General features: G+C 46.6%; 1 protein-coding gene across 1 annotated transcript in view; it reads left to right on the top strand.

Annotated features, from left to right (window-relative positions):
- Positions 1 to 7,855: 7,855 nt before the first annotated feature.
- Kalrn (kalirin RhoGEF kinase) overlaps positions 7,856 to 20,730 on the top strand; it is a 537,823-nt gene continuing 524,948 nt past the window's right edge. Inside the window, 1 exon segment of the mRNA XM_032900150.1 lies at positions 7,856 to 8,014. Coding sequence (XP_032756041.1) covers positions 7,948 to 8,014 — 67 coding nt within the window. The 5' untranslated portion in view covers positions 7,856 to 7,947.

Here is a 20,730-nt window from a genome sequence, read left to right as displayed (position 1 = left end):
TTTTTTTTTAGCGCAAAGTTTAAATAGTTGCAAATAATGTATTTTCTAGCCTGTTGAATATTGTATATAGGCTTTAAATATATTTTCTTCAAAATCTCGGAGCTGTAGATTTACATGAATTGGAAAACACACATCTCAGGAAAGCAAGCAGCCAAATCAGATGTATTCACTTCCTGTCAGAGACCGGCTGCCTTCTTTTTTTAAAATTCAAGCAAGCATGTTAATTAGACACCCTCTGTGACAACCCTGTCTTCAGGATTCTAATTCTAAGATCAGTAGACAGGTAGATAAATAGACTAGCCGCGCTCTTTGTCTCCTCGATGAAATGAGGCACAGCCATTTTGCAAGGCTTTTTCATGATCTTACCTCATCTGTGACTTTGCCTGCGCTTCATGCACTCTCCACCCCCTCGTCTGACTTATCCATGCTACTATAACAAATCCCCCAAACTACATCACTTTAGACACTAGCCTTTCTTACGATGATCACGGGTGACCGGGCAGCTCTGACGTATACAGATTCTTTAGGTTCTACTGGGGAGACGGGATAGCAGGAACCTCCATGAAGGCATGCTGGATGCTGTAGTGAGAATTTTGGACAGAAATAATAAGATGCTCTCATTTTAATCCCAGGTGTGGGATGTGGGCTTGCTTCAGACTGTCTACGGCAGCTGACTATGATTTGCCTTGTGTGCCAGGAGGGGCATGATTTTGCCAGCTGCAGATAGTTTTTGTGATTGTGTGACATTTGTAATTCTGGGGATTCTTCAGAGGGTAAATAAATGCTACATCCAGGGGTGGGTGCGGGGGGGATAGGGTGTGTTGTTGGTTGGTTTTGATCTGTTAAGTTGTCTGATCCAAAGAAGAAACAATAAGAAGAAAGTAAATATCAGACAGTGAAGATCAAACTTGCCTCAGGGAACTCCCAATCAGTTACCAATCAGTTCCCAATCAGCAGGAAGTAGTCTAACAATAATGTCTGCCCCCTTGCCCCTCTATCCTTTTCCCTCCCCTATCCAATGTTAGGGAATTGGAAGGGTGGAAGGAACGGGGTGGAGAAGGGCGGAAGAAAGAACACTTAGTAGCCAAAGTGGCTACAGGGTACTGTGTGTAGATGGGAGCTAGGACTCTGGGGAACACTATGTAGCATGGTTAGGACTTCAGGGAATTACTATGTAGCATGGTTTCCCTCTGTGTAGCTTACACTTCTCATACCATGGTGGGAGACTCCAAGAGCAATTTTATTTATTCTTGACTCTGTTATTTTAAAATGTCTTTTGAAAAGTTAGGCAATATAGTACAATGGTAAAAGTTCAAAATGCACAGGAAGGGGCTGGAGAGATGGCTCAGTGGTTAAGAGCACCCGACTGCTCTTCCAGAGGTCATGAGTTCAATTCACAGCAACCACATGGTGGCTCACAACCATCTGTAAAGAGATCTGATGCCCTCTTCTGGTGTATCTGAAGACAGCTACAGTGTACTTATATATAATAAATAAATAAATCTTTAAAAAAAAAAAAATGCACAGGAAGATTCATGGTGAAGAGTGGAGGTCTCCCAGCTGCTGTTCAGTCCCTGATTCCCATGTGATTTGTGTGCTCATCCAGAAAGTAGGGAAAAAAATAAAAGCACGGGTCTCATGCTCTGATACCCAAGTCTATTGATGCTTTCCGTCTTGAGGGTATGTGGTTTGCGTTTCATGATGTCTTTGACGAGGCTTTATTTGTGCATGACACGAGGCTAGGATTGATGGACCTTCAGGGACCCCAGTTCATTGATGCTCATTGCCTGAAGACCTCTGTGGTGCGAGGGCTGTCTACGTGGCTAATCATTTTTAAGAAATGTCAACAGAATTCACCTGCTGAAAAATAATTACCACGAATAATAATGATGATAATAATAATTATTACCACCGTTGTTGTTGTTGTTGTTGTTGTTGTTGTTTTGGAACAGTCCCATTCTATACTCCAGGCTGGCTTGAACTTGTGTTCCTCCTGCCTCAGCCTCCTCAATAAGGAGTTGTAAGCGAGAGTTACACCTCTGTCTGATTCTTCTGTCTTTGGACAGAAGAACCAAGAGACTCGTGAGAAGGCTCAGAAGTTGTAGATGCTTACCTCCGAGACCGACTTCCTAAATATTGATCGCGGTACACATGTGGCACAAGGAGAGAACAGACCCCTTCAAGTTGTCCTCTGAGACAGACAGACAGACAGACACATGAACCTACACCCACATGCACATGCACACACACATAAAATTAAATTTAAAGAGCAAATAAAATAAAGAAAATAAGAACCAAGGAATTGGCTAGTATGTAACTGTCATGTTACCTTGGATGGGCATGTATATAAATAGTAGGGATTATTTTTATCAGGTTTAATAGTGAGTTGTTATATATATTTTTTAAAAGGAGAAAATTCCCAAGAGGATTTTTTTAAACTGTTGGCTTTAGATATATGCTAACCAAAATGTAACATTTCCTCGGTGACGTGACGAGCCCTTTTTAGTTCCATTGTGCTTCATGCTCACAGCTGTCAACCCTGGTGTTAATAGCATGGTGCTTTGTCTTTGCTGGTCTGAATTGGTAGGGTAGGACTTCACAAAGGTTTGGAGGAGATGGAGAAGGGTATGGGGTAAGAGAAAGGAGAGGCCCCTTGCAGGGACCATGTGAGCTTGTTTCTGGGGCAGTGACTGATAACCTCATGTTCCTGATTCCCTGATGTGACCTAGAGAGTCGGAAGGAGCAGTAAGAGGAAACAAACCTGCTGAGAGGCTAGTAGCCCCTTGGCTTGAGGTGCCCTTACATCATGGCGTCACAGCAGTTCCTGTGGGTAAAGAGACTGCTCTCAGTGGGATGGGATGGAGGAGCCATGCTGTTCAGGTCATGATGGCTTCTGGGTAGACACAGCCCCTTGAATTGGGTTTTGGACCCTGGTTTCTTAGCCTTCCTTTTGAATTTGAAGTGCTTCAGGAAAGGCTGTCGGCCAGGTGGTCATGTGAGTGTGGAGGGTTGGGAGACTTAGGTGAAGAGACCTGAGCCTTCACTGCAGGTCGACCCTGATGTCTAGACTTCACTTGTCTTCTACTGCCTTAGGAGGTCACCCTTTTCCAAAGTGTAACTATTTCTTAAGGGCCTAGTATTGATTTCTTATTAAGACACTGAAGAAGGGATGGGTTTATTATACCTCTGTGCATGGGACCTAGCTCAGAGGAAGCAGACCCAGATAGAGGAGCCTTATACGGCTGAGAAATAGCTCCGTCAGGTTGGTTGGGCTGTTGGGGTGGTGCCCTGAAGGTGGAGTTCGGTGCAGTGGGGAGCTTCTTGTGGTTTGCTGGAGAAGAAGGAGTCCTCAGAGGAGGACAGGGAAGGGTGAGGGTAGATTTCTTCTACTTGACAGAATGGTTTTAAGCTGGTGCTGTAAGAGGTTTTGTGATCTCTTTCTAGGTTAGGAGAGAGAGATCTCCCTGAGGTCAGTGGTAAGCAACAGGAAAGCTACATAAATGGCAGGGTCAGTGCAGGTCAATCAGCCCTGTCTTGAGGTGACATTTAAAGCCATCGTACAGATCGGCAGTGGACCTGGGGCAGAAGGAATGTTTTCTGAAGCTCAAGGGGAGCCAAGGATCAATTGTGTGACTAAGAGCCATTTTGTCTACCCCTTCCTGTGTGGTCCTCTGCTAGATCTCTCTCTACCTTGGAGAGCCTTCCTGGAGAGAGAACTCAGGGTTCCTGTTCCTGGACTCCTAGGGTGTGTGGGCAGGCAGGGTACTTTGTGCAGTTCAACCAAAATATTGAAATGAAGCCAGTGCTGAAAGTAAGAGAGGAGAGCTGTGACAGAGCAGACAGATCACCATCAAAGAATCACCCAGGGGAGCTGGTTAAAGATTCAGGCCTCTGGGAGTGCGGCATCTGCGTGAACTGCCACCCCTCCAAGGTGAATCTGCTGCCCATTAAACTTTGAGAACTCTGAGATGAGAACGGGTGACATTAGCTGGAGAGGCCTCTTGGGAAAGGCGGACTTAGATTTCAGAGTCTGGGTGATACGTCTTTCAGATATTGTCCTCATGTGAGGACCCAAGGAGCGTGTTCACCTGGGGACACCCGGCTCTCACAGGAGAGGCTGGCAAACGTCCACACCATTCCCTAGATGGTGTTTCTGAGATGTCCTGACTTCCACTTACCGCTTGGGCAGTAATTGCTGAGGGGACAGAAGTGCTGTGGAAGGTGACTGAGGATGGTGTCTGCCAGAGGGTTTGGTTCATGTTGGAGCCGAAGCACAACTTGCAGGGCAAAATGGTCGACTGGCTGAGCCTACTTCCTGGTGTGGGGTAGGAGGAGAACACGGTGTCTGTTGAGCAGTCTTCATTCCGGTTCACAGATACCAGCAGCTGTGCCACCTCACGTGTGGCCTTTACTTGCCAGTCAGCTGCACGTATCTGAGGCAGGCGGATGGTGCCACTGAGGGAGCCGAGGTCCCGGTTGTCCTGGGAGGTGAGTGGGGAACTCTCTGGGACCTGATTGGTTCTCTCCTCCCTCACTTCTTCTTGCCTTCTGCTCCATCCACTTATGCTGGCTTTATCTGGTTGAGAACACAGTGTTTTTTCTTTTGAGTGGGTGAAAAGATGGAGAGAGAACAGTGCCAAGAAAGGAAGAAGGAACGCCGAAGGGAAGGGAACACGTCGCGGTTGTGGCAGTGAGTATCTGCAGAGGAACCAGGCAGGCAGCAGCCCTCTGCAGTGGATGGGTGCTGTTGGCCTGCAGTCACTGATTTCAGCGGAGGGGGAAAGAGCCACACAGACAGGAATGGCTGCCCCGCTTTGGCTATGAAGAAAGAGCCACCGTGCTATCATTGTTTAAGACAAAACAACAACAACAACACCCTACCTACCTAATAAGGTCCTGTCCTGGCAACGTTCTGTCCTTTCTAATTGCACCACAGCTGAATGGCAAGCCTAGCAGTCTCTTAGAACATTTTATTCAACGTCTACCATGGCTGTTTTAAAGGAAGGCTTACAAGGCTCTGTGGGAATAGCAGAAATGAGGGGCGGTGGGCTGGGAAGCACCAAGACGCCCTGCTTAAAGGACTGAAGCCAACTGAGAGTAAAATTCCAGGCTGAATAGCTTCCTCCTGGGTTTGACCCAATGGGTGATGCTGTGTTCCAGGGCTCACTGTGTGTGGCGAGGTGCGTGCACCCATGTTGTTCTTTATTCTCTCTTCTGTGGAGAATGACACCAAGTAAGAGAGGAGCTCCAGTTGGCCTCCTCCTTCAGGCCCACTATCAGCACCAGTAGAGAGCTATAGTTTATATATGTGCTTATAAGGGCATGAGGGCTGCCCGTCTGTTCCCCAGGTGATGCTCCTCCCACAGCCCCTCTCTGTCCAGGTCCTCTGTTGCGGTAGGAATCTCACATTTCAAGTTTCATTTAAGAGGCTTTAGGAAAAAATGACTTTGGCATTCTTATTTGGAAATGTGCTCTCTGGCCAACTGTAAGCCACTGACCAATGGGACATATCAAAGGCTTGTTTGTCAGTCATCATATATCCTGTGACTGTGGCATGCTGGCACTGCCCTGCTTCTTGAGCACTGCTGTTAGCATAGCCCCACTTCGAAGGCCTTCCACCTCTCCAGGAAAGGTGCTACATTCTCTAGGGAATGTCAAGGTCCAGAAAACATGATGAGGGGGAGCCAGCTCACACCCATGTACCATTTGAAACTTGTTCAACTTCTTGAAAGATGACTTTGGTTCTCTTTAGACAGGGAAAGGTAATTCTTCTCCAACAGAGCTCTCGGGGTGGTTAGGGCCCAAAAGAGCTGACAGATGTGAAAGTACTTTGTGAGCTAAGAAGTACTGGCCACATGTGAGTGAGCCATAGAGTCTTGTTATTCACAAAAGGGGAGGACTATGGGCCATTTCTCTCCAGAGAGGAGAGGGCTTTGCATTTTTGTGTTAATGACTCACGAGATTCGTGTCCATTTAAGGCAGTAACAAAATTGCACTAACAGAGCCTGAGAGGTATCTCCTTGGGTGGTGAGGACTCCGCTGTGTCCCACAGCTGCCCTTTAAGAGGTAAGAAGGATACTGGGCAGGGCAAGGGGTGGAGATTGTGGCTCCACCTACTTTCTCCCTCTCCCGCTAGTTCCTGGATGTGCCTCCTGCCTAGTCTGAGTCCTTTAGAAACATGCAAACTATTTCTTTTGGCTCTTTTAAAGGAAGGCTTATGGGGCTCTGTGGGAATAGCAGAAATGAGTGGGGGTGGGCTGGGGAGCACCAAGACGCCCTACTTAAAGGATTGAAGCCAACCGAGAGTAAAATTCCAAGCTGAACAGCTTCCTCTTGGGTTTGACCCAATGGGTGATGAGTCCCAGAAATGGCAGATGCTGGAGGAGAGCCCCTTTGACTCCAGATGCCTGATGGAGACCAGGAGGCTGGGAGTAGAAGCTGCCATAGGTAAGCCGAAAAACAGCTGTGGGGAATGTGCACTTGGCTGTTGAATGGAGGTGCTCTACACCTGGAGTCCCCTCTGCTTTCCTTTCTGTGATCAGGATCCCCTGTCACCCGAAGGACAGCCTTCTCATGTAAGTGGCCAGCCTACTGACCAAGCAGCCTCAAGGGAGGCAAGAATAGAGCACTCTGCTCCTGCTCTTGAAACTTCTGCAAGGCTGAGTCAGTGTCCAGAGGCTGACGTGCTACAGTCAAGCGATGGTCAATGCTTCTCCTGCCTTCCACGTGGAATGGTGTGGGTTACCTAGAATCCCTTGCTTGTTCTTTCAGTCAGTCGACACTCACTTGCATTAAAGATTGAAGTAAAAGTCACTTGACTGCTTCTGAGATAAGGCACTATATTAGGTGCCTTGAAGATTAAGGAGCAGATCTGAACTCCATGTCGTTTATGTTTCGGTAAGGTAGACGAATTGTATACAAAAGAGAAAGTGGATTGAAGATGACATATAAAGGAAGGAAGATTGGGGACTCTGTGGCATTTGAGTCAGACATTGGAAGATTTAGGGTTTGACCCTAAGAAAGGGTATGGAGAGAAGGGGCTCTGACAGGAGGTGCTGGATCAGAGGCATAGGGTGAGAAGGGTCAGAACTATAGGGAACCAAGGTTGTAAGGGCAGGGGAGAAGGGCAAAGAGAACCTTTTGTCTGCTTCACCTACCTGTGACGCCAGGAGCTTCCCTCCTCCGTGCTGAACCTCATAGTTCCTCTGTGAATAAAATGCTGGTCTTTCCAGTCATAGAGGAGGAAGCTGAGGCAGAAGGCCAAGAGGTGTTAAGTAAGAACCAGGATTTGAACTTGAAAGTAGCATTGCAGTGCCCAGTCTCTCCTTAATAGAATCTCTGAGGGGAAGTAGGGAGGAAGGACCCACAAGCCCTTTCCTAGTTGTGAGGGTCTAACAGATTTGGACGGGGAGCACCTGAGGTCCTCACAACGAGGCAGTCGGACTCCTGGACTTTTTGGACTGGTTCCAGAGTCCAGGATGGTTGAGCATCTGGCTTCTCATTCATCCAACTATTGGGAGAGCCACTGGCCTCTGTGTGGGAGGCACAGGAAGCCAGTACGGTAGGAGATACTAGAATGAAATTTTAAACGTGGCCTTCTCTGTGGATTTTCATTCCCAGGGCTACCTCAAACCTTGCTACTGTGCAAGAGCCCTCCCTGACTCCCTCCCCCGCACTCCAGCCTCCCCTGGGGTTCATGCAGGCTCAGTCTGCACACGGCGTGTTCTGCATTTGCTCCTTTGTTGCTGTGAAACGGGCTCGCAGCACAGTCAGCCTCGGTGTGGGAGGACTGGTGGCTGTCTCTACAGGCAGGCATTTGCTTAGAGCAGGCTGCGTGTGAGCCCAGCCTCCGAGAACCTGCCCTCCTCGAGTCGGTTGGTGGTGGTGGTGGTGGTGGGATGCGGCTCTGCCCTGGAGACTGGCTGTGAAGGATGAGTTCAGGGTGGGATGACGGACCGCTTCTGGGACCAGTGGTATCTTTGGTATCTCCGCTTGCTTCGGCTTCTGGATCGAGGTATCCTGAGTGCGTATCTGGTCGTGTGTCTCTCTGTGTATGGGTGTATGTATATAAGCATGTGCGTGAGCGAGGCATAGACAGAGAAAGGGATAGCAGAGATGGGAGTGGAGGGGCAAGAGAAAGAAGAGGGCAAGCAGCCAACCTACAGCAGATGAGAGAGGGGCTGTTTTCCTGGGGACATGACCTAGCTGGGCGTGGGGAGCACAGAATCATTTGGGGGACAGCTGTATAGCACAGTCAGGGTTCTTGCTGGGGTTTTTCACCCAGCAACTTAAACTGTCTTTCGGGGCTCTCTACAGAGCACATGGGAAGTGATGCAGGGAGGAGAATGGTCCCTGCAGCTGGATGCTGGGGGAGACTTTTGCTGATCCCTCTCTCAGTCCAGCTCTGTGACCATAGCTGGAGTTGTGTGTTCCTCTGAGCTTGTTTCCCCATCTGCGAAATGGGCATCCAGGCCCTATCTGCCATCGTTGTTGCTTCATTCCTGCATGTAAAACGGGCCGTCACCTCTAGTGTGCACACTAGGTACTCAGTTAATGCAAAGTTCCCCCGTGCCTGGCTCTCGTCGGCATCGTAGAGCTACAGCACTCGTCCTGGGGACAGCTCCCTTTGTGGTCTGTCTGTAGATTGAGTCCGAGAGAATTTGTGGTTAGGGAAAGGAGAGCCAGCTCGACTCGTCAAGTTACTCTGACCTTAATACACGTCAGCCACCTTTACTGCTGCAATCAAATATCCTGGTGCTTTCCCACAAGTCCAGACCCCCCACTGTAAAGAGAGACCACTAGGAACTTCATGTAGCAATTGCTTTTTAAAATGTTGGCTGTGCATTCAAAAGCTTTTGGCTCCTTTAAGAAGTTTTGGCAAGAGCGAGACACAATCTTTCATGAAAATATGGTCCTGGCAAAGCTCTGCTACCCACCTCAAACAATATCCCTCTCATCAGGGGTCGTCTCAGGTCCAGCCGGAGGCAGATACCAGGTGGAAGCAGAGCTGCCCAGGGCAGGTGTACCGGGGCTTTATCGGAGGAGAAATCAAAGATGGAGGGACCCAAGCCAGCATACATGGGAAGCAGGCTTTCGAGAGCGCTCAGAAACACCTCTGGGAAGCCAGACTTGAGATGAGACGAGGATAGAGAAGGGAGCCAGGACTTTGTGATGGTGGAGCTCAAATGGGGGAGGGTAAGACAACCACCTCTTTTCTGTGTGATCTCAGCAAGTTATCACCCCCACCCCCATGTCTCTGTGTCTCCTCTCCTCCCATTATAAAAAGAGATGGCTACAGCAACGATGCCCATTTGAGGCGTCCCTGTAGGGGTTAAGTGAGAGGTCCCAGTGCCTGTCGGGAACAAAATGCCCCTTGACTGTTAGGGCTCATCAACATCTAGTTCCCACTCTCCTGCCGACTTCCCGGGAAAGACAGGAACAGGTGGCATGCAGCAGCCCAGAGCTGAGTAAGCTGCGGAAGAGCTGTGAGAGTCATGGAAACAATGTATATTCTTGTGAACAGAGGCCATGCTCAGATTAGCATATCATACCAATTTAAAGAAGAAACTAGATGCCAAAATATAAGCTATATTTATTTTCAATTTTCACAAAATGCTGGAACCCATGAACTGCCAACTTGTTCCAAGTACTAGCTTCATTACTCTCTAAGGGTCCTTGAATAAATAATTTGTCTTCAGCTCATCAGTCTTGGCTCAAAAAAAAAAAAATGGGAGCATTAGTAATACCTACACCATACAGTTTGCAGGATCTCACATGATGAATTTGTGGATTTTCGGGTTCCCTAAATAGCAGAAATTGGCTGCCAGAAATGTGCGTTCGTGCCCGCACATTTGACCATAGCATGCATTCGCTATGGTCATTCCTGTGAACAGTGTCTAGGGGCTTCCTTAGCATGAGGTCCAGACTGTTAGGGTCTCTGCTATCAATCAGGGCTGTTCTGGGTTGGACATTGCTCATGTCGCTCAGCTTTAGTTACTAGGTAACACAGTAGTCTAAATGTCCACATGATACATGTCTATCAACATTCAAACGGGATTCTTCCTACAGCAACTACTGTAATGCTAGACGTCCTGGCATGGGAAATGGCACGTTGTGCAGATTGAGCTGGCTTGTGAGAAACGCTCAGCAAACATTAGTTGGATAAATGAGTGGATGAGTGAGTGAATGAAGGGCCTGCCTTCCAGAGCAGTGAAGAGATTTCCCTCAGGTCTCCAGGGAAACAGAACGCAGCTCCCTTCCTCTGTTTTAGGATTTTCTTTTTTATCTCCTTTGCCATTGCTCTGCCTTAAGTCATCTTGAAAGCCACGGGCCTCGAGAAAGTAAGGAGGGACTAAGGGATGAAAAGAGGCAGGGGATGATGGGTTGATCCCAGGAAATTGAAATGACGGACAGGCTGTTTGCTGTGGTTGGCTGCGACCAGAGGAGAGGTGAATCTGTGACTTAACACACTTAAAAAGGGAGGAGACACCAGAACGCACTGCGGAGCAGGAATAAACTTTACAGAAAACAACGGTGTGTGCTCTCTTAGACACATTTTCCCATCTCCCCTGTCATTGTTCAGCTAATGGTCAGGCTTGAAAACTAAGTCTGTTGTTTTTGAGAGCTTGACTGAACTGTATACAAGGATTTATTTGATGAGGGTGTGCCAGCCTGTTCATACCTTACATTTTGATGAGTTATTCTCATTAGTAACAGATACAGTTTTTACTTTGTGTGGGCTGGATGTTTATCAACTCTACTGCCATGATCTGGGCTTGCAGACATTGGCTGAGGAGATAGTGGCCATGATGGAGACGACGTCGGCCAGAGGAGAAAAGCTCATCTAGATCAGAAATGAAGAAGAAGCAGCCTGGCCTGCATAATTGAGGTCTAGTGCATCTGCAGGGACCTGATGGGTCTGGGGAGGGTTTGCCACAGTGTAACTTACTACTTGAGCAATATCTGGAGGATGATCTGCTCTGCCCAGTGTTTGATTGTGCCGTGCTGCCAGGCCTCACCTCAGCCCATCGGTGTGGCTCCCCCTAACCCTACCTGTTCCTCATGACTAGCACCTCATCCTCACTCTGGCCTCCCCCCTTCCTGCCATAACGCACAGCCTCAGATGTCTGCTGGTGCAGCCTCCCTGCCCACCCAGCCCCTGTTAGTTTTCTCTTTCCAAGTATCCTGGTACAACCTCATGATACCTGTGCCCCAGTTCTCTGATGCTTGTCTACTACGTTTCAATCCATCTCCAAATTTCTGTCCATTTCATTATTGTGCCCTCTTCTCCCTCTTTTTCCTACTTTCTCCTGTCTCCTCCTCTCTTTCTCCCTCCTCCCTGTGTTTTCAGGTAGAGGTCATAGGTCAACATTGTTTGCTGTTCCTTGTGAGTATTTTGTTGGTTTTGTTTTTGTTTTCAGACGGGTCTTGTATTCAGTCTGGAGCTCTCTGAGTAGGATATGCTGGGTGTCTAGTGAGCCCCAGATACCTACCTATCATATGCTACCCTAGTGCTGGAATTCTAAGCATATGCTGTCTTGTTTTGCTTTTTGTACACGGATGTTGGGGATCAAACTCAGGCTCTTACGCTTGCAAACACGTTACTGACTGAGCCATCCTTCTAGCTCTCCTCTAGCTTTTTTATGCCATCATGTTTTATCCCCAATCTATTATTTTCTTTTTAAAATAACTTCATGTATAAAATGGAGTCAAATTAAAATTATATAAAAGAAAATATAGTGTAGAAGATTTTTGGTTTCAGTAAAAATGGTGTTTGGAAACATCTAAATGGTAGGTCAAATTCACAACCTATACTTTAGGCTGCTTGAGTTTTTTCTTGGGGCATTGTCTGCTTTCTGATGAATACCATAGAGCACTTGGGATTTTGCACCCCAAACCATGAATCATCTGGGATTCGTGGCACAGCACAGTGTTTCTGTTCCCTTCCAGCCTCGACCCAGGCAACTGGATTAGAACCCCTGGCAGGGACTGGCACTGGTGTCTCTGCCAGTGATTCTGATGGAGCCGAGGCTGGGGGCTGCTTTTTTTGCCATCTTTTAATGTGATGCCAGAGAGGGAGGGCAGAATGGCTCGGGGGCAAAATAACAAAGGAATGGAGATAATCCATCAGGGCAGGAATAGCAAATACAGAGTAACGAGAGGATAAACCAGAAACAATGGAAACGAAGGCAATCTGTAGGGTATAATCTGTGTAACTTTACCTAGAAGCTATAGACATTTTGTATCATTACCTAACTAAACCCTGACTTCCCCTCATATTCCTGGGGAAACATTTGCCCAGTGCTCCAGAAGGTTGATTAGCCCCAGCTCGCTTTGCATTTACAAAAATATTACCCTATTTGTTCAAGCTAAGTCCCATCATCATTGGGTCGGTACTACCGCCCTCTGCTAGAATCAGAGAATGGATGCTCCCTTTCTTACTGTCAGGGAGACGGAAGAGGAGGGGACTTCCTGCCCACAGCTTTCACCGAGTAAGGCCTCACCCTGGCCAGAAATCTACTTGAGATTGTCACTAAAGTCCCCATCTTCTTGACTGCTGCTCTCTGTTGTCCCAACCTTCAGAACTCTCAACCATTCCAGTCCAAGGACCGACTCTGCCTAAGTACAGTGCAGGGTCTGGAGGAAGCCAGCCCTCCTAGCCTAGCTTGTGAAGGCTCTGTGGGCAGCCTTGTCTTTACTACTCTTGTCCCAGGTTCCTGTCATTGACAAATGCTTTGTCTTTGGCTTCCTGACAGCCTAGTTATCTGCACAGCTTTGGCCCCTGCCTGGATTGCGCTTGGTGCCTCTCTGCTCGGACCAGACCGCCACAGGCGCCATTGCTCATGGTGGCTATCTGTCCTGTTCCGGTTAGTGCTTGTGTTAGTGCCCTTGGTATGACATGTGGCTCCTTTGGATACATTTCTATGACATGTTACTTCCCTTGGAGCGTCACCGAGAGAAAGAAGAGAACAGCATGCCACATGTGTATGAGAAGTATCTTGGGTGATCCAGCTGGGCTGGAGTTTCTCTAATGAGAGGTTTGGTTCTAATCTTTCCACTTGAGCTGAATATTCATATCAGACCAAGTTCCTTTAGCGTGGCTTCTAAAGTCACCAGGATATGCCTATCAGAGGAATGGGGCTTCTTATCTGATAAGCAATTTGAAACATGGTCACAGAATCATCCCTATGGTGTCCTGCCTTCGACAGAGCCTCCTCAGGCCTCTCCTCTTTGTTTCCTTTCAAAACACCTAAAGCCTCCATTACGGGTGATGGCCCACATTCCTCCCTTTCTCAGATCCTGACTCCTATGTCCTCCAGAAAAAGTGTCTTAATTACTCACACCCGGTTCTCTGCAGGCTCATAGGCACTGGGGTGCAGAGCCCAGGGATCAGGGTTTAGGGTGTCCTGTGGATAGTAATTATGCGTGCCTCATGGTATTGTTCTGCACAGTGAAGGAGTTCAGATGTGTTGGCGGCGCCTAATGCCAGCAAATACTCAGTATGGGCGCTTTTCCCTTGGGATTTCTGTAGCTGTTTTGGAACTTAGTGGCTGCTTCAAGGAGGCCTTGGTCCCCCTCATCCTTTTGATTTTCCCCCTAAACACTTAGGTCAAAGTTGTATTCTAATGGGAAATCTAGTAAATTTATGTTGACTGAAAGAGTATCTGAACACTCCAAGAGCAAGGATTACCACAGCGTCGGTTAGGAGTTAAAAAGAGAACAGTAAGGATTTGATAATTGTCCAGTAGCATATCCCCTGTGGTCTGCAGTGCCCTTCTCTGGCAGATCACATTGGTTCCCACTTCACAGACGGGGAGCAGACATGTCGAAGAAGTTACTTTGCTGAAATCACACAACTGCTAAGAGAAAAGCCAAGGTTATCCCACATAGGATGGGTTAGCTCCTACAATGACTGGCACACACATAGAGATTCCCACATCTCCATGCTCAGCATGCATTTGAAACGGTGTCCAGCTACCTCCCCTGTTGGCAGATGGAGAGGATATCATTGACTGTGTTGTCTGTGGTGTGAGATCACCAGGTAAGATGTATCTAGGCCAAGTCCTGGGGGAAAGACACTGATAGCTTCTGTTTGGAGTACTGGTATGGAGTTTCCAAGCAGCGGGGCAGAGGTTACCATGATATGAGGAAAAGAAAGTAGCAAGGCTCCCCTGGGGTAACATGGCCTCCCAGGGCCTGTTCTTCTATTGAGGTCTACTGAATGGTTGCTGAAGGCCAAAGGTGTTTGCCTCAATGGTTAAAAAGCCAACTGAATTGCCGGCTTGCTTTTCGCTTTGTGGATGGAGGTGGTTTGTGAAATTGTGAAAGTGATAAATTCTGTGTTGATGGTTGAAGGGCTAATGATGTCTACAAGCATTGCCGGGGCAGGAGATCAGATCCCTGCACTCTGGAATGTTAGACTTCATCATCTCCTGAAAGAACCAAAAGCTAGGGGCTGGAGAGATAGTCCAGTGGTTAAGAGCACCGACTGTGCTCAATTCCCAGTACCCACATGGTGGCTCACAAACGTCTGAAATCCTAGTTCTAAGGGAATCTGATCCCTTCTGGTCTTCATGAGTACAAAGCACAGGTGTGGTGACAGACATGCATGCAGGCCAAACATCTGTAGAGATAAAAAAAAAATTAACGAAACACATGAACGAAGTAACTGTAACCTCTCTGAATTTCTCATAGCCCACCCATCCAATTGCGGATTGCCTGTAAATAGATGCTCTTCTAACTCTAGTGAGTCATGGTTGTGCACAGGGCATACCCACAAAATCTACAAACACACACCAGTAACACCTACAGTACTTCTGTATGATAACACGGTATATTATTTCTTGTTGAATCCCCAAATTAATGCTATGAATTCCTAGGAGGGAGAAATAAATAGGGTGCATGAAGAAAGGCATGCTTGTTCATCTAATAAATATCCTCTAAGGACCTACTATGTGCTATGCTGTGTTTGAGGATCTGGGCATAGTGTTGAAGGAGACTTGTCTTCATGAATCTTTAGGTCCAATGAGAGGAAGGGCAATGTCAACAGAATAGACAACACGGTGACTTAATTATGAGGGGGGAGGTGAGAGGATCCAGAGCTTTTATATGGTGAGAGCTGGAGCGGGAAGAGAGCTTGAGGTGACTCTGCTTACGTCAGGTTGCAAGCAATTGGTGCCATTAAAATGTATTGAATAACACTCATGTGTCAGGGAGTAGACTTAGGAGCTGGGGATCCCACGAAGCCTATCCTGGGGTACTTATGGTCTAAGGAAGTACTCGGATGATGCACAGAAGATACTTTACAACGAAATTGGTAAGTAAAATTAACCAGGACTCCATAGGAAGAAAGAAAAACTATTCACGTGGACGAGTATGTCTTCCCAGAATATCAAACAGAACTGAGGTCAGACAGTCCAGTCAGTGAAATGGGCCAAGGCACAGTGAGGCCTGAAGGGGATACTAGCTGAAGTAGAGGGACGTTCAAAGATGTGACTACTTTTGGGGTTGAATGACCCTTTCACAGGGGGGTACCTAAGACCATGGGGAAACACATATTTATGTAATGAATCATAATAGTAGCAAAATTACAGCTACAAAGTAGTAATGAAAATAATTTTATGGTGGTGGGCTGTCATCACAATATGAAGAATTGTGTTAAAGGGTTGCAGTATTAGAAGGTTGAGAACCACTGCTCTACCAGCAGCAATCTGTCTGTGGCCCTAGGGAGCAGTTGAAGTAGAAGACACATGATTTGAGCCAGATGCCTAGAAGACACAGTGACGTTGACAATCGTCCAGGGAAGACAGCACAGGGTAGACAGATTGTGGAAACCAGAGACTTGAGAAGCTATTTCTTAAGAGTCGGAAGAACAAGCAAAGACTTTGAGGGGAATGAGTGGGGTAGTTAGGGATCCTCGTGCAGGGGGTGGGACAGTGTTGAAGGGTTTGGTGACAGAAGGCATTGATGCCTGCTTACACCATCGTTTCAGTGCCTCGGCGATGAGCAACCAGATTGCAGTGGGAGGAAGTGGTGAGGATGAGGCAGCAGCCAGCACGTACTGTCTGTTTGAGAAATATGTCAGAAAATACAAGGTTAAAAATAGACCAGTAGTTGGTGGGACGTTAGGGTCAAGTGGCAATTTCATTTAAGAAGGGAGACCTGAACCTGAATGTATTTAAGGTTGGAGACGGGGCAGCGACAGAAGTTGACAGAAGTTAGGAAACGGTGAACAGGAGTGGATTTACAAATCGACTTGTAAATGCTTAGTACTGTTGGTGAATCTAGGCAGTCAAGGCATTGTGCTGCTTGCTGGGGATACAGTATGAATAAAGCATGAAGTCTTCGTAGAGTTTGCCTCTAAAGAACGAGCAGACAGCACAGGAGTCAAGCAACAGTTGGATTTTTAAGAGCAGCTTGTAGCAAGTGCTACAAAGTTCAGAAGAGGCCTGGGAAGCAGAAGGTAGCAAGATCAGAAAGTGCACATACAACTGGGAGACCAGAGAATGGGGTGCTCTCTGTTGGGAGGAAGAAAAGAGGACTTAGAAAATTATTTAAGTAGAAAAAAATAAAAAAATTAGCATTTCGAGTTCAGATTTCTTCCTTCCTTCCTTCCTTCCTTCCTTTCTTTTTTTTTTTTTTTTGAAATAGTCAATCATGGGCTAAGACTAGAGATATGAGGTAATATGCAACCTTAGATGGGACCTGATCTGCTGCATTCAGACCCACAATCAATCTGTGATTAAGAAGATGCCATTATATAGATGAGTTAAATAGAAGGACAGAGAGGACCCAGAGAGAGAAAGTGTGTGTGTGTGTGTGTGTGTGTGTGTGTGTGTGTGTGTCTATGTCTCTATGTATCTTTCTGTGTGTGTATGTCTGTGTGTGTCTCTGTGTATGAGTCTGGGTATGTCTATGTATATCTGTGTGTGTGTCTCTCTGTATATGTCTCTGTGTCTGTGTGTGTGTGACTGTGTGTGTGTATGTCTGTGTGTGTGTGTGTGTCTGTCTGTGTGTGTGTGTGTGTGTCTGTGTGTGTGTGTGTGTGTCTGTTCACCTGCAGACATTGTCACTGAACTAATTTGGGCCAGCTCAGGGAGGACTTTTGTGCCATCAAGAGTCCAGTCTCTTCTCCCTGCTCTGTACAAAGCAGGAGAGATGGGGTGGAATTGGCACCCACACATGGAGTGGTTGAAGACTGATGCATCAGTTGGCCCATATGTGCATCTCTTACTGTATGCTCTGACTTGAGCACTTGGATCTTCAAGGATTTGAAGAGAGTGAAGGAAAAGGGCTCCAATGGTAAGGCATAAAGTGGTGCTCTTAAGGAAATGAGGGTGAAGCATGGCTAGGTTGAAACGAGAGACATCAGGGTGAGCGAGATCAGCAAGGAGAGAAAAGGCCTGTTCTCCTTACTCTCTTTTCATGCATATTTGTTTCCTAGCAAAATGAGGGTGTAGATGTTAGAGACCTCTTAATTTAAGGGATAAGGAAACTCAATCCTGAAGAGATGGTTTAATTTGGCAAAACCATAGTTAGTTATTAGCTGAGGGAGAGGTGATGTCAGAAAGCTCCAAGTTGAGGCCTTATTTCATTATCTTCCTGTTTGCAACCTCATCTACCATCTCCACTCCTTCCTTCTCTTTTTGGGCTGAGGTGGGAATCCAGGGACTATGCACGCTAGACAAATAGTCTACACACTAAGATATATCTATGGGTTTTTTTCTTTTTTCTGAGATGGAGTCTTCCTATAGCCCAGGCAGACCTTGAACTCAGAACTGCTTCTGTCTTACATTCGCAAGTGATAGAATGGGTGGCATGTGCCACCACAGCCAACTCCAGCTTTCTCCCATTCATCTAGGAGCTGTCACTGTATCTGGAAGAATGGGAAGACTTAAGAGATCATGGGTTTGATTCTAGTTTAGGTTCAAGGTTTTAAGGATCCAGGCAAACTTAAGAACCCCCAATGTCAGAACTGTACTTGGTCCTTCCTGGTAATCATTGTGTAGCGGAGTGAGTTAGAAGTGGGGTCTCCTGCCTCTCTGCTGCTTCAGCAGAATTGTGTCCCCCAGAACCCAGCCCAAGCAATGGCAGTGGAGTATCTTCCCCAGAAACCCAAGAGAAAGGATTGGCATGGGGTTTCTCATCCACATTCATGTGAAATGAAATCTGTTGGATGGGATAATGACCTCCATATTTTATAAACTATTTTGAGCACGCCTCAAAATAAAGTACAGGGCCAGGGCTGGGGGAAGGATGTGAGTCTTGGAGACAAAGTGGCATGGCTTACTCATCAATGTTTTCATTTTAATGATCCGAACCCTGTACAAGTCCCTTGGTGACCCTGTAATGGAAACCACATTTTTTTTTCCCTTGCTGGAAGTTTCGAGATGAGCAAAGCCAAATGCTCTGAGACATAATTAAGGTTACAAACTCTTATCCCCAGTAATATACAAACCTTTCACCCAGGGGGCTCCAGCTAGAGATGGTGTGGTTGGAAAGCAATTGAAATTATAGAGATATTTCTTCCACCAGTCTCTGCACCACCACAACGTTTCTGGACCTTCCTTTGCTGACTCTCTCTCTCCCCTCCCCCTCCCCCTCTCCCTCCCCTTCTCCCCTCATTGCTGCCTAGTGAACATAAATAAACCAGAGGCCTGGTGTTGACTCCTCTACCACAGGGAGAGAATCCCAGATGGCTGCTGCTGTGCCTACAGGAGTCTGGGCCAGGCCCAGAGCAGTCTATGCACACAGGAATGAGAAGCAAGGTGGCTCCTTCTAGGTTTGTCCTAGTGTCCTAGGGGCAAGTGTCCTCTCTGCTTCTTTGCCTTGGAAAGCATTCTGGACTTGGAAAGGTCAAAGTTAGGACAGTAGGCATGGGCATGATAGTTTTATGAGCGCGCTCCCATCCCTGTTTAAGTTTGTCTTGCACACCTGAGATATGTACGAGACAGAGCACATGAAGGCACTATTTTTCTTGGGAAAATTACAGTTCAATGCTGACCTTATAGGGAAATCCCAAAGCAAAGACAAACAGAAGGCTCAGGTACTTCTCCCTTGGTTTCATACTCTGCTTCTGTGGCCCAGGGTGAGCTCCCTTGGACTCTCTGCTTGACTCTGTAGAGATTTTCTCACAACTGCATCTCTCTTCCTGACCTTCCTACCTCACACCAATGGGTCAATAGTTGTAATAATAATAAATGTCAGAGAGACATATTCATTAGAGCCCCCACACCTTTTGTGTGTGATCATGTAGAAGCCAGAGGACACTCTTTGCTTTTGAGTCTTGTCAATTGACCCAGACTTTGTTGAGTAGGCTGCTATCTAGCCTGTGAGCCCCAAGTCTCTGCCTCTCTGGTGCTGGGATTATGAGTACACGCCACTGTGCCTAGTTTTTGGTATCAGACTCAAGCTCTCATGCTTACAAAGCAAGCACTTTGCCAACTGAACCATGTCCATGGTGTATTCACTCAGAACCAAAGGACCATATATGTGTGGTACGCGCCACCCAACAAATGACGGAGACTCTATTTTCTTCGTGGATATCGTTTAGGATGCTGTTGGCTACATACAGCTGAGTTCAGACTCAAACGGCTGTAAACAATAAGTGGATGTCTTCTCCTCCACTGTCTCTTAAGAATGCCAGAACCTGAGCAGTTGAACAGTTCCCCATCGTCAGCCTTTCCTGTGTTGTCTGCTGGTGTTCATCAGATTTATCACACCCATGAGATGCTGCAGGCGTCAGCTTTAGAAAGTTCTATACATCACCCCCTTCCTCCTCTCTCCCATTAACATTGACATTTCTTATTGTATCTTTTGTATCCCTTATTGTTACTTCTGCATTTTTCATAGTTTTATGTTTATGATACATTGTAGACAATTTTCTCCAGTCGATCTTCTGGCTTATTAACTACCTACTTAGCTACATCTAATCTGCAATTAAATGTGTGCGTTGACTTATTAATATCAATTATTGTACGTTTTGGTGCTAGAATACTTAACTGTGTTCCAAATTACCCTCCAGTTTCATGAAGACCTTTTAGACTTGTCTTTAATTGTTTTTTGAACATAGTGTGCTTGTTTTATAGTTTTTGTTTGATAATTCTAGGCTGTGAAGTTTTGTATATCTTTTTCCCTTTGTTTTTCCATATTAATTTTGGTAAAATTGACAGATATTTACCTCGTTTGGAATAATGCTTTTATATAGAGACTTGTGCTGGGAAGTAACTATTGTAGATGTGGGTCCTATCTGTAGTCTGTTGTTTTTGATAGTCTTTGCTCATAGTGTGTTTTTCCTTTTGTGTTTGGTTACTTTTTTATTACATCATGTTCACTATGTAAGCTTTTGTGGGGAGAAAATTCCGTAATTATCACTGTTTCTTACAGATTGGCAGATGTTCGCAGACAAAGGTTGCTTTGTGTTCCGGACTCACTTCTTTGGGCCCCCCTAGCTGTTAACTGGGTAATGGTTGCTATCCTGTTGGGTCCTGGGTTGCTAATGCTTTTAGGAAGTTGATTTCAAGATCCCAATTCCTCGAAACCTAGAATGACAACGTTTTTCCTGGAACAATGTTTCCTCTCTTTTGTCAGGCGCCTGTTGACACCACTGGTCTAGTTCCACCCAAACCCCAACTGAGTGCTTGAGGTGACTTAGAGCCAGGTCGCAGGCAACTCGAGTTTCAGATTTTCCCGAGAGCGTCTTAATTCCAGGATACTTTTACTTTGAAGATA

The sequence above is a fragment of the Rattus rattus genome, chromosome 4 (genome assembly GCF_011064425.1).
Source record: "Rattus rattus isolate New Zealand chromosome 4, Rrattus_CSIRO_v1, whole genome shotgun sequence".
Taxonomy (NCBI): Eukaryota; Metazoa; Chordata; class Mammalia; order Rodentia; family Muridae; genus Rattus; species Rattus rattus.
Note: the sequence above shows the minus strand (reverse complement) of the source record. Positions and strands in the feature narration are given on the sequence as shown.